This window comes from Neofelis nebulosa, chromosome 4 (genome assembly GCF_028018385.1).
Source record: "Neofelis nebulosa isolate mNeoNeb1 chromosome 4, mNeoNeb1.pri, whole genome shotgun sequence".
Lineage (NCBI taxonomy): Eukaryota > Metazoa > Chordata > Mammalia > Carnivora > Felidae > Neofelis > Neofelis nebulosa.
Genome location: NC_080785.1, coordinates 161,784,531 through 161,812,374, shown reverse-complemented (window position 1 = coordinate 161,812,374; position 27,844 = coordinate 161,784,531). Strand labels below are relative to the sequence as shown.

At 54.9% G+C, this 27,844-nt stretch overlaps 1 protein-coding gene across 5 annotated transcripts in view; it reads left to right on the top strand.

The window, feature by feature from the left end:
- Positions 1–27,844, top strand: part of SMARCA4 (SWI/SNF related, matrix associated, actin dependent regulator of chromatin, subfamily a, member 4) — a 90,499-nt gene that overhangs the window by 49,249 nt on the left and 13,406 nt on the right. For 3 of the 5 annotated variants that reach the window (XM_058728008.1, XM_058728006.1, XM_058728007.1), the window contains exons 17-30: positions 1,877–1,943; positions 2,937–3,047; positions 4,594–4,836; positions 6,813–6,926; positions 7,609–7,716; positions 8,754–8,840; positions 9,829–9,875; positions 10,971–11,137; positions 13,518–13,681; positions 15,989–16,216; positions 16,469–16,567; positions 16,802–16,879; positions 17,551–17,769; positions 22,641–22,894. In XM_058728008.1, the coding sequence (XP_058583991.1) occupies positions 1,877–1,943; positions 2,937–3,047; positions 4,594–4,836; positions 6,813–6,926; positions 7,609–7,716; positions 8,754–8,840; positions 9,829–9,875; positions 10,971–11,137; positions 13,518–13,681; positions 15,989–16,216; positions 16,469–16,567; positions 16,802–16,879; positions 17,551–17,769; positions 22,641–22,894 (1,986 nt within the window). The remainder of the gene's footprint in view (positions 1–1,876; positions 1,944–2,936; positions 3,048–4,593; positions 4,837–6,812; positions 6,927–7,608; positions 7,717–8,753; positions 8,841–9,828; positions 9,876–10,970; positions 11,138–13,517; positions 13,682–15,988; positions 16,217–16,468; positions 16,568–16,801; positions 16,880–17,550; positions 17,770–22,640; positions 22,895–27,844) is intronic. The other 2 variants (XM_058728010.1, XM_058728009.1) reach the window with 1 other exon arrangement.

Below are 27,844 nucleotides of genomic sequence, written 5' to 3'. Positions count from 1 at the left end.
GCGTTTATCTAACGTGATATTTGTGTCTGGTCACGTCCAACGGCTGTCTCTGCCTCAGCCACAGAGCTCTTTCTGGGCTTTCTTACTTGTTCATCTGCAGTGTACGTGGATGGCTGTGTGTGCACGTACAGCAGTTTCCAGGTAGTTCATCTGTGCGAAGCAGCTTTACCGATTGGAGTACAGTGTTTAGATCCAGTTCCTTTTGTCTTGCGGCACGGTTTCCTGTCAAAATAACTTTTCCCAAGGTTCTTTAAGTTGGCTTCAGCGAAGGGACGCTGTGTGTTGATCTTCAGGCTTTTTACACCCACGTCCCACCCAGACAAGTGCCTGGTCGTTGGAATGACCTCTCCTCTGGGCCAGAAGAGCTCCTTTTGCCCTAGGGAGCTGTTTTAGACATTGAGCGTCCAGCTGTCACATCTACCCACTGAGACAAACGAGTTTCCTCGTTCTGTCTCCCAGCCTGTCTCCTCAGTCTTCCCTGCCCCCAGCTCTCTTGGCTCTTCCCCCCCCCCCCCCCCCCCGCCCACTGCACACGTTCCCCACACCTCAAGTTTTGGCCCTCAGCTTCTTTCTTGGTGCCTTGACTGTACACCATTGCTCCATACAGTAGAATCCAGACTTGAGAGACTGGACCAGGGCAGTCTTGCTGATCCTTGGTAAGGGGTAACCTAGAGCCAAGCCATCTGAGGCAGGCCCAGTGGCCCCAAGATGCCAGGACCCACGCTTTGACAGTTTTTTTTGCTCAGGACTTTTGCTTCTAGACTTCTTACCTCGTGGTTGCAAAATGGCTGCACTGCCTCCGTCATTTCATATGGGTTCCCAGGGTGGTGGACAGGGCAAAGGGCAGCTGACTGTCCCCCTCCCCCCACCCCCCCACCCCTCTTCTCCTCCCTCCTTTGAGCACTTTCCCCAACAGAATCTTGAACTTCATCTCATTGGCTCCAACTAGGTCCTCCCTGTTGGCCCTAGTTGCTGAGGAGCCTGGGAGCTAGGGGTTTACGATGAAGACAGTACCCCCCTCAGTGGAGCTTCTTGCAGTGGAGAGCTGGCTGAGCCACAAGCAGTCTCTGCCACTCGGCCTCTGAGTCCTGTCTTTACAAACTAGCCAGACTAGACTTTCTGAGTAAATTCCCTTTCTCGCCGGAAATTGTATATCCCAGTGTTTCCCAGGGAACCCACCCACCCCCTATGAACTTGGCTTTATTATTGTCGTCACCCTCCTGAGGCTCTGTCTCACAGTTCCTGGTGAATCGTGCCTCCTCATCTACCCGCCAGCCACCCCCATGCCTGCTCACGGCTGCTTCCTCTCTCTCCCCACTCTTCCTGGCCTTGCTCCTCCCATGAAGGAGCAGACAAGAGTCTGTGTTGCTGCCCTGCACCCAGCCCTTCACCCGAGGCCGGCACACTCTCCCCATCTCCGTTGTCTCCTGCTGGGCAGGAACCTGCAGGGGCCGCCATTTTCATTTCAAGGTGCACAAAGAACGTGTGGTGTCTCCCGTGCTCCCCGGTGTCTGGAACACACTCTCCAGCACGGCTCTGAGCCTGAAATGAGCCACTGTGGGTCTGCAGTTTTCCTGGGAGCCGGCTCACGACACGTGGCATGTTCTCATAGGGGCCTGGGACCCCACAGCAGTGACAGGACTGGTTCCCAGGTTCAACTCCTGGGTCTGGCCTCCTGCAGCCACTGGTTCCAGCCCGGGGCCGCTCCAGGCTCCTCCTACCCAGGGCATCACCCCCTCGTCCCCCACGCTGTCGGTTACTTGGCCAGCTTGAGCATCACGGCCAAGTCGGCCTCGTGCCCCAGCGAACATTGGCTTAGACGGGAGCTGTTGATGAATGAATTAGCACCTGACTGCCCCTTCCTTATTTCCATCAGCACATTGTCAAACTGGGCATACGAATTTGACAAGTGGGCCCCCTCCGTGGTGAAGGTGTCCTACAAGGTACGTCACAGCCTGAAGAGATGGATGTGGATGAGGGCAGCGGAGGGGTGGGGAGGGCAGGGGAGGGGTGGGGAGGGCAGGGGAGGGCAATCCACTTGCATGACTCACAGGGTGCGTATGCCCACGTTTTCCTGTGCTGTACACACGGGACCATGCTATTCGTGAGAGGTTTGGATCGTCTATTTCACGGTGATGCTTCTTTTTAAGTGATGCCGTGGACTCAACATGTGGCATCCGGTGACATCAGCGCATTCACTGCCAGATTTTGTTCTTGTCACCCCAGCTTTGGTTAAAACCCATTCACGTAGAAAGACCCAATGAGTGTACTGTGGTCTGTGGGACATGGGACTTGTTCACCCCGTGAGGAAGACACTCATTGTGCCTGTTGTGTCAGTGGGGAAACTGAAGCAGAGAGGGCAGCCCGGTTGTGTCCTTGGCTGCCAGCCTCCTAGGTCCAGGCTCTTCACCCTGTGCTGGAAGGCTCTGGGCCACATGATGTGGAGGAGGGGGTCCCGACACCGGGAACAGTGTGGGCAGGGGGAACTTGGTGCATTTAAGGAGCTAAGAATCGTTCTGCTGGCAAGAACTTCTGGGACCCAACAAAGCTCCGTCAACCTGGAACGTGAGCCTGGAGAAAGCACCGCGTCTACATCCTGGGGCCCTGGTCACAGGCTCAGTTTGGAGTTTGGAGCTGGGGAGGGGCAGGGCAGGTTTGCTAACCGGGGAGAAGGCTAGAGCTGTGTCTGGGAGTGCTCATGGCGCCCGCACGAGCACGAGAGGCCCTGGTTTCCAGCTTCGAGGCCTCAGAGGAGGCCTGGGAAGAGGAGGGAGCTGATGGGCCACTGAGCAGGGGGCAGGTATAGCGCAGGTGACAAGTTGGAGGACAGGCCCCACAGCCTTGCCCGGCGCCCTTCTGTGGCAGCCCCGGCGAGGTAGGTGTCAGCCGCCGTGGCCTCAGGAGGCTGAGACGTGCGTGCCTTCTCTCCCTCGCAGGGTTCTCCAGCAGCCAGGCGTGCTTTCGTCCCCCAGCTGCGAAGTGGCAAGTTCAACGTCTTGCTGACGACTTACGAGTACATCATTAAAGACAAGCACATCCTTGCAAAGGTAGTATGTCCTTGTGTAAAACACACCCAGACAGTCACGTGATGTCAGGGAGCACCTGATCCAGGGTTGTCGTGTGTATGCCATGCAGACTAGCTTCTAAGAACTTCTGCCCAAAGAGCTTACTCACATAGGGTACCTCCTGACCTGTCACCAGTCCTGTCCTCATTGTGCCTGGCAGGGTAAGGGTGAGGCCAGCCTTGTCTCTGCCTGGGTCTGGTGGCCGTGGCCTTCCATCCCGGGTGGCTGTGCCACCCCCACCGTGGCCCTCGGGACCCCAGCCCACAAAGCAACTATGATTTTGGCATTCAGGGCTGAGGACTCGTGCTCCGTCGGTTTCGGGCTGGCACGTGTTTGCTGGGGGTTGTGCAGGCCTGGAAGCCTCTTGAGTGACACTGTTGTGAAGGCAGCTGTAGTCAGGCCATCGGTGGATCACTGAGACCATACCTTGACCCGGGTATAAAACACACATGGTCCCTTGCCTACAAAAAGGTCACTTTTCCTGGTTTGGAGGCTGAAGATGATGCAGGTGTTCTGACCACTAACCATCCAGCACAGGTTAGGTCGGGTGATCGAATTTTTGATTCAGGGATGGAGGTGTTCACAGGTCACCTGTCGGGACTTTGTCGCTGTGACGATTCGGGTGCTCCATACCCATCTCTGGTGTACAGATGAGGGGACTGGGGTCCATGAGTAGGCTCTGCCCCTCGTGCCTGTGGTGCAGGCCACCCCTTCCAACCCTGCAAAGCCTGGCCCGTCCCAAGCCTGAGAAAGTCCTTACCTGGCAGCGGCATTAATGGATGTCAAGGCCAAGTGACGGGGACTCCTCCTGGGAGACGGCTCCCTTTCCCCTGCCCCTGTCAGCTCTGCCCTGTTCAGTCCGGTCACCTCACACGCATCGCCTGTCTCAGGCGTCACTGTGTCCACGGGAGGGCGGAGCTGAAGCACGGAGCAGTTGGGAGTCTCGTCACGGTGTCCTGCAGACTCAGGCTCACCGTGAGGCTGGACATCGAGCCAGTGTCTGTCGGTCCTGTGGTCACCAGCAGGCTCTGGGCACAGCCCCAGCCCCTCGGAGCTCCCATTCTGAACTTACCCATACTAGTACTGCCTTGAGAGGCACAGCCTGGTGGTTGGAAAATGTACCCACTTCTGAGCCACGTCCCCTGTAGACCCCCCACCCCCAGCCCAGGGCCGTCTAATCGGCGAGAGTTGTGTTACTTGTAGTATTTTTCTGTGCTGCGTCCAAGCATATGTAATCTGGGGGGAAACCAGAGTACTTTCCTGCAAAGTGCGTCGTTCGCCCGACAGCAGGTCATGGGCATGTCTTCTGTGTGTCTGCACCGCCTGCTTCACGGAGGCCCTGTTACGTGGCTGTCGCTTGTCAGGGGAACTTGTTACGCCCATGTTCTTCACTTAAATCTGCTGTTCCGGCTGGAGGTTTGCCTGAGAGTTGGGACATTCTTGCTAAGCTAGGGGCGACCCTGCTGCTTCCCATGCCCCCCCCCCCCCCACACACACACACACAACCTCCTACTCTGGGGCCCCACAGATCCGTTGGAAGTACATGATCGTTGATGAAGGCCACCGCATGAAGAACCACCACTGCAAGCTGACGCAGGTCCTCAACACGCACTACGTGGCCCCCCGCCGCCTGCTGCTGACAGGCACGCCGCTGCAGAACAAGCTGCCCGAGCTCTGGGCGCTCCTCAACTTCCTGCTGCCCACCATCTTCAAGAGCTGCAGCACCTTCGAGCAGTGGTTCAACGCGCCCTTCGCCATGACTGGGGAAAAGGTGTGTGTGTGTAGTTGGCTCCGTGCTGGCGGTAGGTAAGGCAGGGAGGGGGGCCGTGGTCATGGGAACTTTGCCCAAGTGGACAGTCCCAGGCTCGGCTGGCTTCTCTCAGGTGTCCACTGAGTGCCCCCCACAGCGGGCCAGGCTTGCGCTGGATGCCAGAGCGGGAGGCCATGTCTTCATGGGGCAAAGCGGCCCCAGTGCCGAAACTGAAGGGCGGAGATCGTGAGAGTGAACTCTGGGGAGTCGCTTGGGGATTTCCTGACCCTGTGCCTCAGGTCCAGGGTGGGGACAGCAAGGAATATGGCCCTGGGGTAGCTGTGGCGCTGGGTCCACGTCCCAGGGGTCCTGTTGGTCCTTCTAGAGAGTTCAGATTTCACCCCAAGGGTAGCAGCAGGCTCGGAAGATTTTAGTTAAAACAGCGACACAGGCAGATTCTGTATACTTTGTTTTTAACAAGCGCTGTGATTAACGTCTCTCGATGTCTGTATGGCTGGGGATGGCATTGTCAGCCTGAAGACCAGACATTGGCCCGAGGAGCCAGGTGTTTATTGCTTGATGAAGTCTCCCAGCCGGCTCCCAGTGCAAGCCTCCTGTGCTGTTGGGGTTTGAGGGGGGCTTATGGGCAGGTCATGTTTTCTGTCGAATGAGGCTGCATGGCTAGAACCTGGTGACTGAGGAATGGGACACAATTGCAGAGGTTGGAGGTTAATGAGGAATGTTACTGCCCTCGGTGGCTGGGCTCCCTGGGGCCACCAGTGTTTCTGTCCCACCAGCTGGTTCCCAGTCCTGAGGGTCTCCATGGGCAGGTCCAGGTCAGCTGGGGCCACCTTACTGTCATCCACGAGGCCCCCTCTCCCTGGCTCCAGTGGAGACAGAAGCCCTTCTGAAGGAGAGACTGTGGCTTTTCCAGGAGGAGCCCCCAGTTTTCAGACCCCCAGGACCCTCATTCCAAGCATATGGCTCTTGTTTCATTTATTTTCAAGGTTAGCAGCAGTTCTAGAACTCTACCATGAGGTTATCAGGGGCCCAAGAAAGATAACTTTAAGTCTGGTCTATTTGACTTTTTTATTTTTATTTTTTATGTTTATTATTTTTGAGAGAGAGCATGCTCGCGCATGAGTTGGGGAGGCAGAGAGAGAGGGAAACACAGAATCCGAAGCAGGCTACAGGCTCTGAGCTGTCGGCACAGAGCCTGATGCAGGGCTCAAACTCACAAGTTGTAAGATCATGACCTGAGCTGAAGTTGGGCACTTGACCCACTCAGCCACCCAGGTGACCCTTTTTTAAAAAAAAAAATTTTTAACATTTATTTATGAGACAAATGAGAGCACGAGTGGGGAAGGGGCAGAGAGAGAAGGAGAGAATCTGAAGCAGGCTCCAAGCTGCGCAGGGCTCAAACTCATGAACCATGAGATCATGACTTGAGCCGAAGTCAGATGCTTAACCAACTGCCAGCCAATTTTTAAGAGTTGAATTTGTTAGCATCATAGCAGACACCTTGGGAGAGCAGCGTTTCTTTCCCTCCGTCCCTGCTGTCCTGAAATAAGAGAGGATTTAGGGCTCGCAGCAACAGAGCCCCCCCCAAGAGGATCATTCGTTTTACAGCAAATGTTCTGTAAATGTGGTTCTGTCCCACTTTCCTTGGGATATGTTGGCGGGTCTCCAGACACATGAGTTTCTATTTGTGGGGAAGCAGCCTGGTGTGCTGTGTGTTTCTTTTCCTAGTAAGGCCTATGGGGTGTGGTTCCCTGGAGCCTTGGTTTCTACACACTAGGAATTCTGTGGAAGGTCCCAGGTCCTTACACTTTTCTAAAGGAAGGGGGTGCCCCACCACGCCCCTTAAAGCATAAGGCATCCTGAAACAGGTGCTGAGGGCAAGGTGACTCTAGATGGCCCTGTGCACCCCCCTCACCCCATCCCCACCCCTTTCCTTTGGAGGTAACCTCGGTTTGCTTGTCTCATGGGGGTGCCAGGTGGACCTGAACGAGGAGGAAACCATTCTCATCATCCGTCGTCTCCACAAAGTGCTGCGGCCCTTCCTGCTCCGGCGGCTCAAGAAGGAAGTCGAGGCCCAGTTGCCCGAAAAGGTAACAGATAGTTTTGAGTGGACAGAGCCATGGTGCAGTGTCGTGCCAGGGGTTTTTCGGCGTAGGACCGGTCAGGTGGCACTCAGGTGATCATGGCCCTGGTCTCGCTTCGGCATTGAAGTGTCCATGGGGTGTGAGGACAGCCACTCACTCACACATGCTGGGTCTGCAGAGTGGAGGCGGGTGTGGATCAGAGCGGGAAGGCCGCCTGGCATCTGTGGATCAGACGCCTGGGCAGGTCCTGTCCCATCACATCCTGCGGTGCTTAGAGGCTGTGGGCTGCTCATGAACCCGCTCACCCCGCAGGATGGCTCTGGCTTCTTGCTCAGGGTCCCAGTCCCCCAGCTGTCCCCCTAGACACCCTCTCCTCCCCCCCGGTGGGACATGCATTACTTGCCCTTGGTTTTCTGGTGGACTGGAGAGAAGCTTTGGGAAAGTAGTCAAGTTGCCCCTTCTGGGTCAGCACGTCCTGTGTTTCTCTGTCCCGCTGTACCTACCACAGCCTGTCTCTCCTTGTTCCCCAGCTGTGGGGACTCCTCACCGTCATCCACTTATGCCCTCATTTGAGCACGTATCCTGGGGCCAGGTTGTCTCTCAGAGGTTCAGAGGCCAGTGATGGGCTCAGGCTGGGCGTTAGGCTCAGAGGTTCTGAGCTCTGACTGGTGACGTGTGTCCCCTGCAGGTGGAATATGTCATCAAGTGTGACATGTCTGCGCTCCAGCGTGTGCTCTACCGGCACATGCAGGCCAAAGGGGTGCTGCTCACCGATGGCTCCGAGAAGGACAAGAAGGTTAGCCACGGGCCCCTCCCCTTCCCCACCTGGAAGCCCAAGGCAGGTGGGTTGGGGTCAGGCCAGGTGTTTGGGGCTTGAGCACATTGTCACCACCTGAGCCTTCTGTCTCCTTGGAGTTTACCACTGAGATCAAGACCTTGTCTGGTGGTGATCTGAAGGGCGTCAGATAGCTGCAGTTTAAATCATACCTGGTGGGAACAGGCATGCTCAGTAAGGCCCAATGGCCCATTTCCAGGGATTCCCCCAAGACCCTCCCAGTGTGTCACTATCTGATGTCCTCTGCTTATGAAATGCTGGCCTGCCGCAGATACATCTGTCAACAGGGTGGAGCCCCGTGCTAGTTAGACTGTTCCAGTGAGCCTCCCCTTTCCAGCTGGGAAAGAACTGGCTTAACAGCCATGGCCACTGAGCCCCTTCACCTTGGCAGTAAAAGCATTTGGGGTGACGTGAAGTTTGAAGTGGATGGGGTCTGGGCGAGCTGCTACCTTCTGGGACCCCACCCGCCCCAGCTCCCCTCATAAGGACAGAAATTCCCTCCTGGGTCCCTTGATTCTGCTCCCGATGCCTCCCCATTGGCCTACCTCCCCATTTCTTCCTTTCCATGTTTTCTTTGGGCCCTTTCTCACCTGAGCAGTTGCAGCAGATACCCAAGCCCTGCATCCTTCTCTCTGTAGCATGGGTCTTCCCAGGTCGTCAGGGCCCATCTGGCTGCAGCCCCTTAGAGATTCCCCTCGAGTCCCCCAACCAAGAAAAATGTTTGTCATTCAGCCTCAGCTCTTTGCCAGTCTTCCTTCCCTTCCGTCCTCCCAGCCTCTCCAGTGTGCCAGGCAATCTCTTCCCCTGGCGCTGGCTCTGGGCCCTCTGCGCCTCCCTGGGAGCTAGCCCCCTGCTCCCGACTGCTCCGCCACAAGCCATACCTCCCCTAAAGTGCTCCCTTCTGGAGTCCTTCTCCCCCCCCCCGCCCCCCATCCCCACAATCTGCTCCAGGGACAAGGCCAAGGCCCAACATGGGAGCTTCTCTTCTGCCTTCCCAGGGCAAAGGTGGCACCAAGACCCTGATGAACACCATCATGCAGCTCAGGAAGATCTGCAACCACCCGTACATGTTCCAGCACATCGAGGTGAGGCCCTTCTCCAGGGATGGCAGGCCTTCCGTCCTCCAAGCCGCATCTGTCTGGGCTGAGCCCCTCCGCACACAGAGTTAGGCTTAATGTTTATTTATTGTTGAAAGAGAGACTGAGAGTGCGTGAGTTGGGGAGGAGCAGAGAGAGGGAGACACAGAATCCAAAGCAGGCTCCAGGCTCTGAGTTGTTGGCACAGAGCCCGACTTGGGGCTCAAATCACGAACCGTGAGGTTATGACCTGACTGGAAGTCAGACACTGAACTGACTGAGCCACCCAGGTGCCCCTCCCTGAAGCTTTTTAAGAGATACTTTATAATACTTTGAGTAGGTAATGCCTGTACTTACCTTGCTGTTGATTTTCTGTGTGTAAGTGCTTATTGTAAACAATCCAAACAACGTAGGAAAACGTGATAGAAATGAAAGCTCCAGAAAGCCTAACCCCAGATAGCTGCAGAAAGCATTCAGAGACTCATCTTTGTGGTTATTTTCCCAAATAATCCTGGTAGGGTCCCTCTGCTTCTGCTGGTTGGCATACTAGCTTTTGCCACTCAGTGATGTGGGAGGGGCCATTCCTGTTTGGAACATTGAGAGCAGCCTCCCTTTTCGTGAAGTCTCTGGGTCAGAACTTTTTGGGGCCACGATACCCTTTGAGAGTCTGGATTCTTCTGAATTGCACACGTATGTCTGTACTCACTGGCATAAGGTCTCAGGATCTTTGCAAACCCCCTGATGCCCCTGGGATTCCATTTCTCTGCTCCAAGAATGGTCTCAGGCGCACATTTTGGTGGTTAACGGTGCTGTCCTGTGACTTACTTTTCTTTGGAGGAGCCTGAGGAAAGGGATGTTGGTGGGATGCAAAAGCAGTGTACAGCGTCTGGGTGTGGCCTCAGAGCCACTGTGGGTGACCTCTGTGCACCAGTGTGAGGGCTCGGAGGTGTGGGGCCTCTTCCTGCCCTGCCCTGACCTGTCTCTCATTCTGTTGCAGGAGTCCTTCTCCGAGCACTTGGGGTTTACCGGTGGCATCGTGCAAGGGTGAGAAGCTTCCCAGTGAAGGGGGTGGGCACATGGTCCACATGCGGGTGTTTTGCACTTCTTTGGTTGGCTTTATCGCTCCTGTGACCTTTGTCCAATTTCAGAGGCACCGTGTTCGTGGCAGTAAATTTAGAAAATGTAGACAAGCCTAAAGAAGGGGCTAAAAATCCTCCATACCTTGAGAGTAGGTCACCATTAATCGTATGAGGTAGAGCTGGCTTCCCGGGCCCACCGTGCCACATCCGGGCTCTGGGACCCTTGACAGCCTTATTAACCACTCTGAGCCTACGCTCCATCTGCTAAGAGAAATGGTATTTGATCCACCTTGTCACGGGAGTGTTTTCTCCAGCGTTGTTCATGAAGTCCAACCCAGGCTTCGTTAAGCCCAGGTGTGGCTGTGGGTTCTACGTCTGGATCTCAACGTTGCAAATAGCTTTGCTATGGAGCTAAAGCCACCATCATTTCCCTGGGCTAGTAAACTGCTGTGAAGAACAAAGGCATCAAAATAAAAGATGAAAACATTCTTTAGCTATGTGTCTTTTGTACCAAATTGCATAATTGGGGTGTCACAGAGTTGACTTCAGGTCCTGGCCCTGGCATATCCTCAGCCATGTCTCGCTGTCCCCCTGGCCTCAGTCTGCACAGCTGTAGACCAGGGGTTGTTGGCTGGAGTGAATGAGAAAAGCGGCATTGGCCCTGAACCCTGCATGGGGTGCGGTGTGGGCACTCTCCAGTGTGAGCCTTTGCTCTTGGAGGTTCTCTCAAGGAATGGGGAGGAGGCCTAGCTTCCTGCTGTCCCAGCACGATTGCTGATCGCGTCTCTTCTCATTCTTAAAAGTGTCTGAGTTGGACGACAGTCATGTGCTCACCCTTGATCAAGTCTGGCCTGAGCATATTTTAGTTGGGTTGAAATGGCTTTGTGGAAACTCCACAGGGGTGAGTGGGTCTGCCTAGGAAGCCACTTCTGTGCCCATGATCGTGATGACCAGCCTGCCTAGGCGCTCAAGTCAGCCTGAAGATGGGAGCCGTCTCCTGTCTGCAAAGCACCACTGTTAACATTATGTGCGTTCTTTCCCCGCTCCCTCCGCTCCCCAGGCTGGACCTGTACCGCGCCTCGGGGAAGTTTGAGCTTCTTGATAGGATTCTTCCCAAACTCCGTGCCACCAACCACAAAGTGCTGCTGTTCTGTCAGATGACCTCCCTCATGACGATCATGGAAGATTATTTTGCATATCGCGGCTTTAAATACCTCAGGCTCGACGGTAAGTGTGACCGAGAGAGACGCTTTTTGAGGGCACTCATTATCTGCAGCTGCCAAAGCTTCTGGCTGGTACCCGTCCCTTACAAGGCAGAGCAGGGCCTGGAGCTTGGGTCTAGCATCAGGAGTGAGCCTACCACGTTCAGTGGTGCAGGCCTCTGGGACTGGTTGGCAGAGGAGGTTGGCCAGCCTGGGTCTGACACCCCGTTCTCCCGAACACGAGGCTCCTGCTCTGCGCACTACACATCTGGGTCTGGTGTTCACAGGGTTTTACGCAACAGCCGTGTTTTGGTTAGAAGCAGCAGAAATCCGTATCCCGTGGGCATGAGGAAGAAGTACTCGGGGGTTATGCTTGCTTCGGGTACGGCTGGACCCACGTGTCTAGAAGATACTGATGAGCTTTTCTCAGGCTCTTGGCTCCACTGTCCTCCATCTTGGCTTCCTGCTCAGGCATCCTGTCCAGGCTCTCCTGATGCTCTTTCAGCAAAGTCCTCAATGGTCCCCAACAAAGGGTGCAGCCCATCTTTTCCCTCAGAGGTCCAGGGGCTGGCTCTCATTAGGTTGTTGTGAGCCACATGCCCCTCTCTCCAGTGCCACGTGGTTGTAGAGCTGTCACCGGTCAGGCCTGGAGCCCACGCCGGAGCCACGTGCACTGAGAGTAGCAGGCGAGGGAGAGCGGGAAGCTGGGGATGCAGGATGACAGCAAGTTCTTCTGGGAATAGTGCTTGTCTGAGACCCTTGTGCTCTCATGGCCTTTATCCCAGCCCACGGGAGCTCCAGAGCGGGGGTGGGTGCTCAGTGAGATGGTGACAGCATGCTGGACGTGTGGTCTGACGCTTGTCAGGTGGCCAGGAAGGCCCCGGTCTCTGTGCGACTGCGGGAGCACTCGGACTCCTGAGAAAAGTGAGCTTGGGGAGCCGCTGGGTGGAACACAGTTAGGCAGGTTGCTTCTTTCCCACAGCTTCTCAGAGCTTGTATTGAAGCTCATTGCCAGGTGCATCTGCCTGACAGGATGCCCCAAACTTCTGGGCCTTCATTTTGTCTATTGCCGTGCAGCTGGTGGAACTGTGGTTTCACAGACCACAGACCTGTGGTCGCTGGCTGGTCGCCCGTCGGTCTCTGCCCTCCCCGCCCCCACGCACGGCCTGCCTTTCACACCTGTCATGCCTTCCTTCAGTCTGGTCTTGGGAGTTCCGTCCAGGGCCACCTTTACAAACACAAATGACAGCATGTCTCCCTGTGCCCCTGACAATAGGACAGCCCGGCCTCTCCAGCCGCCTCACCCGTCCTTCACGGGCCAGGCCTTTGTGAACCCTGGTCCCTGTCTGTGTTGCTAAGTCAACCCTCAGAGGAGGGGCTGTAGGTAGAGAGCATATTCCCACCCACCACGGCATCTGTTCATTTGCTTCGTTTCTTTCCTTCCCCGTGGTGAGGAGGGGACTTTTGTCTGTCGGCCACAACTGCACAGTACCCACGTGGTCACAGACAGAAGCTCTGGCAAAGAACAGATAAGAGGTGGGGGCTCGGCAACACATTGTGAGATGGAGTCTTCCACCGTCAGCGGTGAGAGTGAAGGTGCCGGGGTGGGGGGGGGGGGGGCCCTTCTGCTGTGGGGCCTGCCCCGTCCCTGCTCCAGGCCTTGCCTGTTCCCCCGGAAAAGGGCAGCTGGGGGCACGTCTGGAGCCCAGGCTCCTGTGGGCATCAGGCCTCCATGCTATGTGTCGTGATGTGTAGGTAAGCAGCTAGAAGCACTGAACATTCATTTCATCACCAAAAATGACTCCTGATTTTGCCACGGGCACCTTGGCTCTGAGCTGGCAGCAGGCCAAGCAATTTCGGTGCCCCTGTGCTATTCATGGTGTGAGGATCGTGTCTTGACTGGTCACACCTGAGTCCCTCGGGCTCCGTGAAGAGGGAAAGCCATTCCCGCCTGGAGGGAAGAAGCCCTGTTATGAGGCACCTGTGTGCTTGCCTGTAGCAGGTTCTCCTTGTGAACAGAGAAGCCCCTTGTAGTGAGATCGAGGCGGGCGCCAGCCCTCTGGCCAGTCACCCGTTCCAGGCTCTGTGCTTCGGCACCCACCTGGTTCAGTGCTCATACTGGGCTCATTTTACTCCCAGGTGACACAGCAACCCATTGGTGCTCACTTTCATCTCCCAGGTGGGAGGAGTGGCATTTGCTAGTGTCCCCGTAAACCCGAACCTCTCGCTAATCGCACTGATGCATATGTGTTGAGCAATTACGGCGCTGACCCAGGAGGCCTCTGGGGGACGTGCGCAGGCACTATCCCTGCGCTCCAAAGCAGGTGTCTCCCCTGTCTCCTCTCCATCACCTCCCTTCCCCGCGTGGTCGCCCCTGCTGACCCCATTCTCCCCGTGCCCTGCAGGAACGACGAAAGCAGAGGACCGGGGCATGCTGCTGAAAACCTTCAACGAGCCGGGCTCCGAGTACTTCATCTTCCTGCTCAGCACGCGGGCCGGGGGGCTCGGGCTGAACCTCCAGTCAGCTGACACTGTGATCATTTTCGACAGTGACTGGAACCCTCACCAGGTACGATGGGCTAGCGCCCCGGCAGGGAGGGGACTCGAGGCTGCACGGAGACCCTGCTTGCCGCGAGTGGCTGCGGCCCCCACAGCTCCTGAGGCTTTTTTACAGAAACTCAGAGAGTATTTTTCTCTGTTTCTCAAAACATAGAAATTTATTTGATTTTGGAAAAAACGTACTCCGTTGCAGTTAAAAAAAAAAATCCTAAATTTTTGGAAATACGTAAAGAAAGCAGAAATAAACGCAGTCTTATCAGCTTTCGGTAATTGCTGCTTTTTTAGTGATGCAAGCCTTCCAGGCTGCGTTCTGTGTGAACTCTCACACAGTTGTGCTCTTAAAAACATTTGGGGCCTATGTGTATGCTGCTGCTCTTCTTTCCTTTTTTTTTAATTTTTTTTAACGTGTGTTTATTTTTGAGAGACAGAACATGAATGGGGGAGGAGCAGAGAGAGAGAGAGAGACACACACACACACAATCCAAAACAGGCTCCAGGCTCCGAGCTGTCAGCACAGAGCCTGACGCGGGGCTCAAACCCGCAAACTGTGAGATCACCTCCTGAGCTGAAGCTGGATGCTTAACTGACTGAGCCGCCCAGGCGCCCCTCTTCTTTCTTATCCATATGCCCTTTACAGGGCTCCACGACACCAGCTACAGAGAAACAGGGTGTTACAGATAACAGCAGTTTTTAATTTTTCCCAATGTTTCATTATAAAAGTGATCATTTTTTAATGCAGATATCAATAACGCGAAATAACAGTCCTTTTTTCTCCCTCCCACCAGTCTCAGCATATGCCAACGTGTACCCGTATGCACACAGGCATGTTCGGGTTTTGACACAAAACACAGCATGTTCTAGCACGTGCTTTAGCAGCTGGTGTGTTCTCCTCTCGGTGCGAGCACACTGGGAGGCCACACAGCCGTGTGCTCAGCTGCCAGGTGTCCGGCCATATGGTGGCCCTGAGACTTTACTCAGACTGCACTTGGCAGGTGTCTGGGTGTTTCTCAGCGTGACCACTTAGGGAGCCCTGTTGTCCCTCTCTTGGAGTATTTGTATGAGGACTCACTGGCCAGTCCACCCCCAGTGGTGGGATTGGTTGGCCCGTGGCCATGATCTCTTTATCTTCTATTCACTTGTGCCACAGTGGCCTCCAGAAGGCTGCCCTAGGTTTCTCCGGTCCCCGCCTCCCCCCACAGGGTATGAGCGTGTCCTTCCCCACAGCCTAGGGGCACTAGTCAGCAGTGTGGGAATTCTAGCCCATCTGATGGGCCGATGCTCTGGTTGGTTACTAGCAACCCTTTCTACCATCAGCCTGGGGCGTACTTCTCACTAAGACCTCAGCGACCAGCCAATTTCCTGAGAGGTGGTTGGGGGGTGTGCTGCCCCCATCAGCAGGCAGATAGTGGGCAGAGGTCCCCCTGGAGCCCTGTCCTCTGCCACACTAGGGGCATCAGAAGCCACTTAACTTCCTACAGGGCCTAGGGCACATGATCCAGTGCTTACCCTGCGGGGAAGCATACTGGCCGAGCCAGGGGCATTCCTGTCTGCCCCACCCCCCACCCCCGGGCCAGGCGTGGCCTCCGTCAACCCCATGGGGTATGATTCTTGACCGTAGGCCCACATCCCTCTGGCCCAGATGCAGGACTTCACGGGAACCCTCCTGATTTGGGGCCGGGGGTGATGATAGAGAAGTGTTGGCAGCCACGGCTACCACTTGATCAGAGCTTCACTGTGCGTCACGCTCTGGGCTGAGCGCCCAGTGCCATTTAGCTCCTCTCCCCACACGACAGCCAGGAGAAGGGCCCGTGTCAGCAGAGTGAGTCCTGAGGCTCATAGAGGTGGGGCCTCGGCCTGGGCTGCACGTAAGGGAAGTAGCAGGGCCCGCAGCCAAACCAGGCACTGCCAAGATGCTGTCCTGCTTCGGTCCTGTCCTGTGCATGGTGTCCTTAATGCATACGGCCACACCATGCACGGGGCCCTCCCGGGGTAGGTGAGGGGTCCTGTGTCAGCTGTGACATGAGCTGCTTGGGAACATGACCATCCAGGACTTGTCCTCCGATTGGCGCCTTCCACCTGAAGACCCGTAGAGTCCCAGTAAGGTGGGTAGGGGCGATCCCGGGATGACATCATCCCGGCCCAGTCTTCACGTTGCGTTCCTGGGCTCCCAGCTCGAGAAGCTGCTGGTTGGGGCAGGCAGGCAGGAGAAGGCAGGCACATGAGAACCGGAAAGCCTTTCCCGGTGGCGCCGCGAGGTTGACTTCCTCTTAAAACGGCGTGTAGCTGGATCGGGACTGACCCGCGTCTCTTCCTCTAGGACCTGCAAGCCCAGGACCGCGCCCACCGCATCGGGCAGCAGAACGAGGTGCGAGTGCTCCGTCTCTGCACGGTCAACAGCGTGGAAGAGAAGATTCTGGCCGCAGCCAAATACAAGCTCAATGTCGACCAGAAGGTGATCCAGGCCGGCATGTTTGACCAGAAGTCCTCCAGCCATGAAAGGCGCGCCTTCCTGCAGGCCATCCTGGAGCACGAGGAGCAGGACGAGGTGAGGGCAGCGCCGGCCCCGACCCCCTCCCCGGCGTGAGTGGTGGACGCATGAGCGGCTTTCATTTTTGTTTTTTTACCTTTTTTGCACTCTTTTTTTTTTTTTGCATCCCTTTGGAGTAAAGGGAGTGTGGGCTGAAAGGAAAGAGGATGAGTACTTGCTTTTTCTTTGAAGTGGTTTTTTTTTCTAAACTACTGGTGAAAGGCGCCGGATTGACAGCCCTGGAGCCTGAAGTCCTCTATTTATCCACAGAGCAGACACTGCAGCACGGGCAGCGGCAGTGCCAGCTTCGCCCACACTGCCCCTCCGCCAGCGGGCGTCAACCCCGACCTGGAGGAGCCACCTCTAAAGGTGAGAGGGGTAGTTCAGTCTCCACGCCCATCCGGTCCTCGGCTTCCCGGCTGAGACGGCCAGCAAGGGCCCTGACCCCACGGAGCGTGCGTGTGCGTGTGCGTGTGTGCCTCTCGCTGCCGCGTGGGTCCCCATCCACCGCAGCCGGACCGGGACCGCCAGCTCGTTGCCCGTGGCCTGCCGCCGCCCAGCCCGGCCTCTCCGCACCCGAACTAAATGTGTGCCACCTTCTAGGAAGAAGACGAGGTGCCCGACGACGAGACGGTGAACCAGATGATTGCCCGGCACGAGGAGGAGTTTGACCTGTTCATGGTAAGCGCCGCGCGGAGGCAGAGGCACTGTTCCCGCCTCACGGGCTCACAGGGTGCCCTGCGGCTTCACGCGCCCCACCCTGTCAACACGAGATCGAGCAAAACGTCTCGGTGACGGTGGTGTCCCCTGTGGGTAACGGAGCCAGGGGCGTTTCACGAGGTGACCGCACACTGCCTCCTAAGTGACCCATTTTTCTTCTGTGGCTTCCAAGGAGTGTTGCAGCAGTGGTGGTGCGCACGCGCACACACACACACACACACACACACACAGGGTCCCCTTTGGATCCTCAGTACTGCAGAATGCGTGTCCTCCTGAGTCCTTTGCCCTTGAGGCTCCCTTTCAGAGGGAGTTGACACTGTCCCAGGCCAGTGGTCAGTCACAGGTGCTCCTGAGCCCTGGGTAGAGAGCACTGGTCAGCATGGAATCAGAGTGTGGGCCCTCAGTCTCTCTTCTGCCGTCTGTTCTGGAATTTTCTGCCTCAAGCCGGAGCTCTTAGCAAGGGTCTACTATCAACACCGGGGCGGCCTGGCCGTTGCAAACTCCAGAGCCTCTGTTGAGTAGCATCTGTGTCGGGCAGAGAGGCCTCCCCTTGCCACGTGCCCTTTGTATGCGCGCAGCTCTCCTCATGCTCACGCCTCTCTCCCTCTGCCCCCTTGCCCCGCGTCCCCCAGCGCATGGACCTGGACCGCAGGCGTGAGGAGGCCCGAAACCCCAAGCGGAAGCCGCGCCTGATGGAGGAGGATGAGCTCCCCTCGTGGATCATCAAGGACGATGCCGAGGTAGAGCGTCTGACCTGCGAGGAGGAAGAGGAGAAAATGTTTGGCCGAGGCTCCCGCCACCGCAAGGAGGTGGACTACAGCGACTCGCTGACCGAGAAGCAGTGGCTCAAGGTACATGCTGGAGAGGGCTAGTTGGGGACGGGGTCGGGGGAGCAGAGGCTAGCTGCTGTACCGTGGGCCTCATCCAGAACCTGAGTGGGCTCCCTTCCGGCCCCTCTTGGTTTTCATTAGTGACAGTGATGCCTCTGGTGTGGGGTCAGCTCGTTCGGTTCCTCCAGACCCGCACAGGAGAGAGCGCCCACGTGGCCCCAAGGCAGCTCGGGACTCACCACTTAGGCGTAACTGGCCTCGGCTCTGCGTGGTCTTCAGGGGTCACTCCCCCATCAGTGGGAAAGGCAGCGACGAGTTAGTGATCGAAATGCCCTGCCACACGGTAGGGAGTGCCAGCCGGGATCAGACAACCTCACTTTGGGCACTTTGCCTCCCAGCTGGACTCCTCACCCGGCTGTGGTGGGGGGAGGAAGCAGGTCCCTACCTGCAGCATCACAGCTGCTCACAAGTGACATGGTCATGGTTTTCAGCAGACGCGCCTGGGTCCCTGGCAACAGCAGGTGTAGGCGGCTGAGTCGGGGCCTCAGGGGTCTGGTCGGCCCACTGTGCCAGCACAGGTGGCAACGGAGTTGTGGTGACAGGTCAGGCCTTTCCCCAGGCTCGGGACTCTGAGTGCAGAAGTGATGGCTGGGAATCTGGCCATGGAGTTTGACAAAAATGCCCATGAAGCAACACTTTCCAGGAAAGCAGGTGGGGGGCGTTCAGGTTGCCTTGTTGATTGGCACACCTCGGGATAAATGATACTGCCTTGCCAAGTCTCCAGTTGCACTCCCTGGGGTTCCTCCTGGTTAACTATGGGCCCCAGTGGTTCCTCAGTGCATGAGGTGCAGCAGCCCTGGCCCCATCCAAGAAGCTCAGAACCACCCAGACTAGTGAGCTTGCCCGCTGAGCTGTGCTTAAGAGGGGACCACTGAAACATGCTGGGGAACCAGGCGACCCTCGGGTGGGGCAGGTGGCTTGTCCTGCTCCTCACCCTTCAGCCCCGAGCTCCAGGGACGAGAAGAGAACCCCAGTTGATGGAGCATAGGCCCAAACACAGACCTATACGACTCCCATGGTCGTACACTGCCACGGTTGAGACACGGGTCCCCTTTAAAAAACAGTTGCCCGTGGGCTAGTATCATTTTTTTTTAACGTTTATTTATTCTTGAGAGACAGAGACAGGGTGTGAGTGGGGGAGGGGCAGAAAGAGGGAGACCCAGAATCTCAAGCAGGCTCCAGGCTTTGAGCTGCCAGCACAGAGCCCGACGTGGGGCTCAAACTACAAACTGAGATCATGACCTGAGCCAAAATCAGATGCTTAACCGACTGAGCCACCCAGGCGCCCCTATCGATTCACTTCTTTTTTTTTTTAATGTTTGTTTTTGAAAGAGAGAGAGAGAGACAGAGACAGAGCACGAGTGGGGGAGGGGCAGAGAGAGAGAGAGGAAGACACAGAATCCGAAGCAGGCTCCAGGCTCTGAGCTGTTAACACAGAGCCTGACATAGGGCTCGAACTCACGGACTGTGAGATCACGACCTGAGTCGAAGTCAGACACTTAACCGACTGAGCCACCCAGGTGCCCCTTTTTTTGTTTTTTTTGAAAATAGAATTCATATACCACTAAGCTCACTTAAGCTGTACAAGTCAGCAGTTTTAGTATATTCTGAGTTGTGCAGTGGTCACCACAGGTCAGCTTAAGAACATTCTTGTCACCTCAGAAAGAAGCCCCATCCTCTTCAGCTACCCTTCTGTCCCTTTATTCCCACTAGCTCTTGCTCTGGACGTTTCGTATAAATGGAGCAATGTGCTATCCTTTGGCGTCTGGCTTCTTCCAGCACGCAGACTCTTTCCAAGGTTTATCCATGCGGTAGCAAGTATCATTCCTTTCCAAGGCCGAGCAGCATTCTGTTGGACAGATAGGCCACATGGTGGTGATGTCTCTGTTCGTGCAGACACTTGGCCTGTTTCCACCCCTTGGCTATCGTGAACAACGCTGCTGTGAACGTTGGTGGACAAGACTTTGTGAGGAAACACGTTGTGATTTCTCTCACATAGATATCTAGAAATAGAATCGCTGAGTCAGATGGTAATTTTGTGTTTAGTCTTTTGAGGAGCTGTCAGACTGTTTTCCAAAGCGGCTGAGCCGTTTTGCTTTCCCACCGGCAGCATGTGACAGATCCAGTTTCTGCATAACCCTACCTATATTTGTCACCTGCCCTTTTGATTGCAGTCATTCTGGTGGTTCTGAAGTGGTAACTTCGTTGTGGTCTTTATTTGCATTTTCTTGGTGCCCAGTGGGGTAGGACATCTCCTGATGTGCTTGTGGGCCATTTGCGGATCTTCTTCAAAAATCATTTCATCAGATGTATGGTTTGCAGGTATTTTTTCCTATTCTGCGGTTTATTGTTTCACTTTCTCGATGGCGTCCTTTGAAGCACAAACGTTTTTAATTCTGACAACGTCCAGCGTATCTATTTTTCTCCTGCTTGTGCTGCGGTATGGTGTCTGAGAGTCCACTGAGAAATGCAGGAGCACAAAGATTCACCCCTGTGTTTTATTTCAAGGGGTTTTAGAATTTCAGCTTTTACACGTGGGCCCATGGCCCTTTCCGAGCAGTTCTTGTTCAGGGTGTGAGGTAGGGATCCGACTCCATTCTTTTACAAGTGGACGGCCAATTGTTCCAGCCCCATTTGTCGAGAAGGTGATGCTTTCCCTACAAAGCGTGTGCCTTTTTGTATGTCATACCCGTTAAGAATTTGCATTAATGAAACAAAAAACAAAACACATTTGCCCAAAACAAGTACTCTCTTTTCTTAGTGCTGGCCCTTTAACTGGCCTCACTTTTCTGGCAGCCGCTCTGGTGCCACATGTACCAAAACTCTTCAGAATGTTGCTGGCATGTGCCCTTCTGACCTGCGTGTCCGGGCCTCAGGACCAGAGACCCTAGTCTTGCGTCCCTAGGGTGGCTGCGACAGTGACCACAAACTGGGTCACTTAAAACTACAGCAGTGTATTCTCTGATGGTTCTGGAGGCTTAGAGACTGAAGTCAAGGTGTCAGTAAGACCCTTTTTCCTCTGAAGGTTCTAGGGGAGGCCCCTTCCTTGCCTCCTCCAGCTTGCTGTGGCTCCTTGGCCTGTGGCCCCATCGTTCGAGTCCACCGCCATCTTCCGTGGCCTCTCCCCCGTGTGTCTTTGTGTCCTTTCCTGTCTCTCTCGGGGACATTCTCATTGGAGTTGTGGGCCCACCCTGACACAGGATGATTTCATTCTGCTCTTTAAGTAATTACATCTTTAAACATCCTATTTCAACATAAGATCACGTTCTGAAGTTGGACACGGACATGAACTTCAGGGAACACTGTTCCACCCTCCGCACCCACCCTGGGCTCCCAGGACATGCCCTCCCCCGTGCCAACCTTGCAGTGGCTCCTGCCTGCCACGCGCTCTTCCAGCTGTTCCTTTGGCCTGGATGCCTTACCCACCCCCTCCCTTCAGATCTCAGCCTGGTGCTACCTCCTCTGAGGCGTGCCCTTGACCCCCGACCTGGGCACGTCTGCCCCACCATCAGAGCACCACTCACCCTCCTTCTTGGCAATCGACACGCTTTGTGCCATGCTTGCAAGATATTTTTCTGCTTACGCTCTTTCCTCTGTGAGGGGTTTTTTCCCCGCTGTGTCCTCAGCTCATGGTCCCGTGTCCTGCTCACGGTCACAGCTGACACGTGTGAGGGGACGACCAGCACATCCCTGTGAGTCCCGCCCCCACTCCCTTTCCTGATTCCGGGCTCCCCTGGAAACATGGCTTCTTAGTTCTTTACTTGCGGGGATAAAATGTGCAAGTTGGTTATTACCTTTGAGAAGTACGAAGTTGGTATTGTTTGAAAATTAGTATCGTTCAGATACAGCCTCTTCTGCTCAGCACTTCCACTTCCACGAACCCATGTACAAGCCACACAGCTGTCAGTCGTGGCATTGGTTACACTGGCACCCCTCCCCCAAACAGAAACCACCTAAACGCCCAAGAACGGGATGTTTAAATGAGGGTGTGTCGTACAATGGAATGAGCAGACATTGAAAATTACGTTGCAGGGGGCGCCTGGGTGGCGCAGTCGGTTAAGCGTCCGACTTCAGCCAGGTCACGATCTCGCGGTCCGTGAGTTCGAGCCCCGCGTCAGGCTCTGGGCCGATGGCTTGGAGCCTGGAGCCTGTTTCCGATTCTGTGTCTCCCTCTCTGTCTGCCCCTCCCCCGTTCATGCTCTGTCTCTCTCTGTCCCAAAAATAAATAAAAAACATTAAAAAAAAAAAAAAAAATTTAAAAAAAAAAAAAAAAAAAAGAAAATTACGTTGCAGAAAAACGGCAGGAAATACACCCAGGATCTAGTAAGGAAAAACATGAGTCCCGTTGTGGTATGTGGATGTGACCGTAGCTCTGTCCCCAGTCCCGCACGTGTTCGTGGGAAGAGCCGGGAGCATCCTGAAGGTGGCTGGCAACGCTGGCTGCACGCAGCGTGAATGTACCTGATGCCAGTGAACCGCACGCTTAAAAATAGTTACAGCGGTCAGTTTTCTGTTCTGTATGTTTTGCCAGATTTTGAGAAGAATGCAGAGGGTCTAGTGCCACTGTGGGTGGAGGGATTCCAGGGTTCAAGTCTTCAGTCTCCATTCAGTGAGGATATGCCTCTAATTGCTAAAGAAATGCGACTGTCTGTTTGTTAAGGACAGGCGGGCGCCAGGGCACACGGAGGCACACAGGCCTGCCCTGGTCCCCCGGGGCCCGTCGAGAGCCCCTGTGAGCGTCCCGCCCAGCTGTGCCCCGCGGGTCTGCGCCGCGGCCTTTGCCTGTCGACCTCGGTGCTGGCTGTCCTATTTTACCACTATTGACCCTGAAGGCCATCGAGGAAGGCACGCTGGAGGAGATCGAAGAGGAGGTCCGGCAGAAGAAATCCTCTCGGAAGCGCAAGCGGGACGGCGACGCCGGCTCCTCCACCCCGACCACCAGCACCCGCAGCCGCGACAAGGACGATGACAGCAAGAAGCAGAAGAAGCGCGGACGGCCACCCGCCGAGAAGCTCTCCCCCAACCCTCCCAACCTCACCAAGAAGATGAAGAAGATCGTAGATGCCGTGATCAAGTACAAGGACAGGTAAGTCGGGGAGCATGGCGGGCGGGCCTTGGGGGTCCTCGGAGGTGCCTCCAAGCCGGTCGTCGGGTCAGTCCCTCCACGAGCACTGGCTGCCCGTCCTTGTCCCGGGACCCCGCCCTCCTGAAACATACTATCTGCAAGAGGGAACCGCACGGTGTCAGCTGTGGTGACAGGAAGAGAGAGCGTGGTGGGGAGGTAGAGACAGGGTGCTCTTTTCAGGGAAGGTGACATTTGAGGGCAGCCCTGAGGAAGGGAGGTCTGGGATGAGTGCTCCAACAGAGGCAAGAGCCGGTGGAGAGGCCTCAAGAGGCCAGGGGTGAGCGAGGTGGAGAGGCAGGGGTCTGTGCTGTGATGGGCACCGATCGCACGGATGGCGGACGATGGCGAGGAGGTCCGCGGGGCGAGAGCACGGAACAGGCAGCTTTGTTTCTCTAGACTTTCCACCGTCTCCCCACACTTGTGTGACCAGCAAGCCTGGTTTTCGTTCTGGCCCTCTTGGTCTGGGCCGTCACGGGTGGGCTGCACGTTGAGAAGACAGACCGGGTTCCACTCGAGGAACACACACACACCAGATTCAAGACTGCGGCAGATCCATTTGTGGATCACAAGTACCATATAAATAGCAAAATAACGTCCTCCCAGGCCCTTCAAGGGAACAGGTGCACATTCTGCCAGCTCGAGGCAGGTCGTGTGGACTGACAAGAGGTGGCTACGGGTACGAGGCCTGTGCCTTGCTCAGGACTCAGGTGGTTCTGCTCCCCTTTCTGGTCCATACCGGCCAGTACGGCTGTTCCAGTAACGGGAAGGTTGTCCAGCTTGACTTTATAGTAACACTTGGCACTTAGTCGTTACGCGAAGTAAGGATAAGCTGTAATCTGTAGGAGGGAAAAGTGTCAGGGTGTAAGCCGTCAGCATATCATTTGGAGAGGCTCTTACCAAGTGTGAAATTTTGGGGAGTGGTGATGTTATAATACCCAAACAAAAGATACAAGTTGCCTTTCAGAAAAGAGTCACTGCCCCTCTCCTGCTGGTGTGCACGCACACGCTCTCCCTTAAAATAAGTAAGATAAACTTTAAATAAATAATAAGAATAAAAAAGAATTCTTTATTATTAAGAGGAACAAATGGCTGAGAAAGGCCTATTGAAGTTCAGCCACTCATTCTCAAAACATAGCTGCAGTATTGAGAAGAAAATGCTGAGCTAATTTTCAGGCTTCAACTTGGAGGCAAATGCCACACAAAAAACATAGAAGACTCACAATTATTTAAAATACGGAATATGCAGGGGTCACCTGGGCTCAGTTGGTTGAGTGTCCACCTCTTGATTTCGGCTCGGGTCATGATCCCAAGGTCGTGGGATCCAGCCCCACGACAAAACATGGAGTGTGCGAAAATCCAGTGAAAATTATAGACCCCAGTGTTTTCTTCCCAATGATCTTCTTGCGAGGGAGTCTTAAAATTGTCAAAATGAAGAAGACCCTTGAAGGTTAGGGGGCAAGGATGGACTTCTGAGAAAGTCCTGCTGATCTTTTGGATATCCAAATGGAGAAGATGAACTTTGACCCCGCCCCACACTTTACCCGTATGTTAACTTGAAATGGATACCAGACGTGAACGTGAAAGGTAAAACAGTTCTCGAGGAAGGCGCGGATGAACGTCTTCCTGGCCTCGACGTAGGCGTAGACTTCCTGAACGGACACAGGCACTGCTGTCCGTAGAAGACTCATAAATTCGGCTTCACTGAAATTAAGAACATTGGTTCATCCGAGGACGCCCTCACAAAGTCAGTGGGTGCTCCCGCAGGCTGAAATCTTAAAATGGGCAAAAGTCGCAGACGGACTCCTGGAAGAAGACATCCCAGTGACCCGTCAGCGTGTGAAAAGGTGGTCGGGGTCAGTGCACCGTGTCGAGGGAGCACACGGGGAAACCAGAGGCGCTTCTTTCTGTAGGCGTTAAGAGCCGGCAAGGACGTGGAGTAGTTGTACCCACGTGCCGCTTATGGGGGTGGACGGCGCTTTGGCCGTAGACCTTCTCACCCGGAGATCGTTGAGCCACGCATGTCACCAAAAGACACATACAAGCACGTGTGCATAGCAGCCTGGATCGTGACCGCCTCAAACAAAACAGCCTGGTGTCCATCCGTAGGAGAACTCTCTCAGTGGTGGCCTAATCAAAGAGCAGAATTCCAAAAACCCCCGGACAGACATTCTGACGCTCCCTGGGAGAATCTTCTAGTCATTTTGTTTGAGTGAAAGAAGCCAGACGCCGACCGGTACCTACGGTATGCTTCCAGTTACGGGAAGTTCAGAAGCTGACCCATGGTGATGTGTATCGAACAGTGGTTACCTCAAGACGTGAAAACATTACACATTCAAGATAGGTGTGCTTTCCTGTATTGTGTCACGCCTCGGTTTAAAAGAAAAAAAAAAGATACTTGGAAGCGGCCAAAAACGTGTCCGTTCTTTCAGTCATCCTGTGACCTTCTGAGCATCATTCTTCGATGTGTATCATGTGAGAAGAGAGGAAGTGGTTCCCCCCGGCTGCTGCCAACAGCTGTGATCCCTTGTTGAGACTGTTCTCTTGCAGGCGGCTGAGATCCTGGTGGGGACTCCGGGATCCAGTCTGATGAAAGGCCCCAGCTCTGGAATCCCAGAGCTGCACTCCCAGTCGACCTGATACCCGCGTGGCAGGGCGCCCCGGTGGAGGCCTTGGTGCGGGGTTCACATTTAACCCCGCGTCTTCCCGCAGCAGATGGCGTCACGGGACTGGGAAGAGACGTGGGGGAGTTGCAAGTGAACTGGTACACATGGTGGGTAAAGGAATCCTCCCCGTGCTGACATTGAGAAACCTTTGGTTCACGATTGGAGCACGTCCGTCGACCTGCTGCTTTGCTGTGGTCACACAGAAGATCAAGCAGGGCACTCGGAGACTCGGGAAAATAGTCTCATTTTCCTGCTGAAAAAGTTACTTCATCGCAAATACTTTCAAAGATGATGTTTGGGTAAAAGGCTGACCTGTTTAATGGATGTTTTTGACGTTCATTAACACAGAGTTTGAAACCCTGGGGAAAACAGCAGTATGGTTCCCCCGCGTTGAGACAATTGGGTGAGAAGTGAGACCACTCTCACCCCGGACACCAGCCACGGAGCTCAGGGATCCAGGACCACCCTGAGGCTGGCCAACTCTCTAGGCGGACCCTGAACTCTCTGAAAGCTGTTAAACTCACAGTTTCAGTTTGTTACAGTGAAAGGACAAAGATTGACATGGGGGCCAGAGTCCCAGAGAGTTCTGTGTGCGGGTTTTCCAGCCACCCTCTCCCCCGAGAGTCGCTGACAGCAGATTTCTCCTGGCGGCATTAAGAGACAAGACACGCAGGGTGCTGCCAGCCAAGGAACCCTTAACGTCTAGAGTTTTTATTGGAACTTGTTCACAGACACGACTGACCGCCCACATGACTGGCCTCAGGCTCCAGGCCCTCTGTGGTTTGAGCTGACACCACACTGACCCATCGCCACTACCCTAAATCACATTCTTAGACTCTCTGGGCCCGAGGACCCCAGGTAAACAAAGGCAGCCCATCAGGCAGGACATTTCAAGGGCTGAGAGTTCACCTCCCAGGAGCCTAGGGCAAAAACCAGGCCTCTCTTCGGACCAGGTGAAATTCTTAGGGCACGCTTGTCAGGCACCTGGAAGGTTCTGAGGGACCAGCTACTGTGCCACACCAAAAAGAATAAGAACGGAATAAATTTGGAAGTAGCCTAACACACGCTTTCTTGTCTCAGACTGCCAACATAACTCCTTTCCAGAAGGGACCATGAAAGATTTGTATTAAAAATTATTATTTATTTATTTATTTATTTATTTTTTACCTTCCAGAACTTTTTAATTAGCTAAATTCTATACTTGAGTTAAACACGAAGCCTGAGGACAGAACGAATCGTTAACAGCTTGGTTCCCCCGGGCACCAAAGAATAATTACAGGACGTTGTCAGCCTTTGGATTCGCCGTGTCCCGAGTCTGCCTCGGCGGGCAGGAGGCCCTGGTGCTGTGGTTTTCCCCCCCAGCGCCTGTGGGAGCCGGGGCCGCGTCTCCACGCACTCTTGTGACAGCAGCGGTTCTTCTGCACCTCTGCTGCTGTGTGTGAGCAGGGTCGCCCTTCTGTTCGTTGGCGTCACTCCAGATGTTGCTTTTGATTACCTACTTCGAGGTCTCCCCCAGGTGTATTTAAACACCAGTGCGATCACATTTGACATTACCTTTGTGCTTCTGCCCTCATCTACCAAAGGTAACCTCCTGATCGAGAAACTTTCGGTCCCTTCGCACCTGTTCCCATTAGGGCTGCCACACCCGTCCCTCCCAAGGCCCCTGTGTCCAGTGTGGCCTGAAGAGGTGTGCCACAGAAGCAGAGCCTGAAGATACGTAGGGGCCTGCACCTCTTCCAGGGGAAGAGGAAGAAAAGAGTGTCCTAGGCAAAGGGGACAGGAGACAGCATACACAGGAGTCCTGAGGCCAAGGGCATGGGCATCCTATGTCTAGAGGAAGCCAAGGAAGGCAAGGGAGCTATAATGGGCCGCTCCCATGTTCAGGACCCCACAGGGTCCCTTCTCCTTGGTGCTTGGAAATCTCAAACTGCATCAGGGAACCCTGTAATTAACAGCCAGAATTGGAACCAGAATTAAGAACGTAAGTTGGAGGGGCACCCGCGTGGCTCAGTCTGTTGAGCGTCCAGCTTCAGCTCTGGTCATGATCTCACGGTTTGTGAGTTCGAGCCCCACATCAGGCTCACTGCTCTCAGCACAGGTCCTGCTTCAGTTCCTCTATCCCGTCTCTCTCTACCTCCTCACCTGTGCTGTCTCTCTCTCAAAAATAAACAAACGTTAAAAAAAGAACGTTGGAGGTAGGGGTTTTCGCTCTAAAATCCAAACATGCAGGGGCACCTGGGTGGCTCAG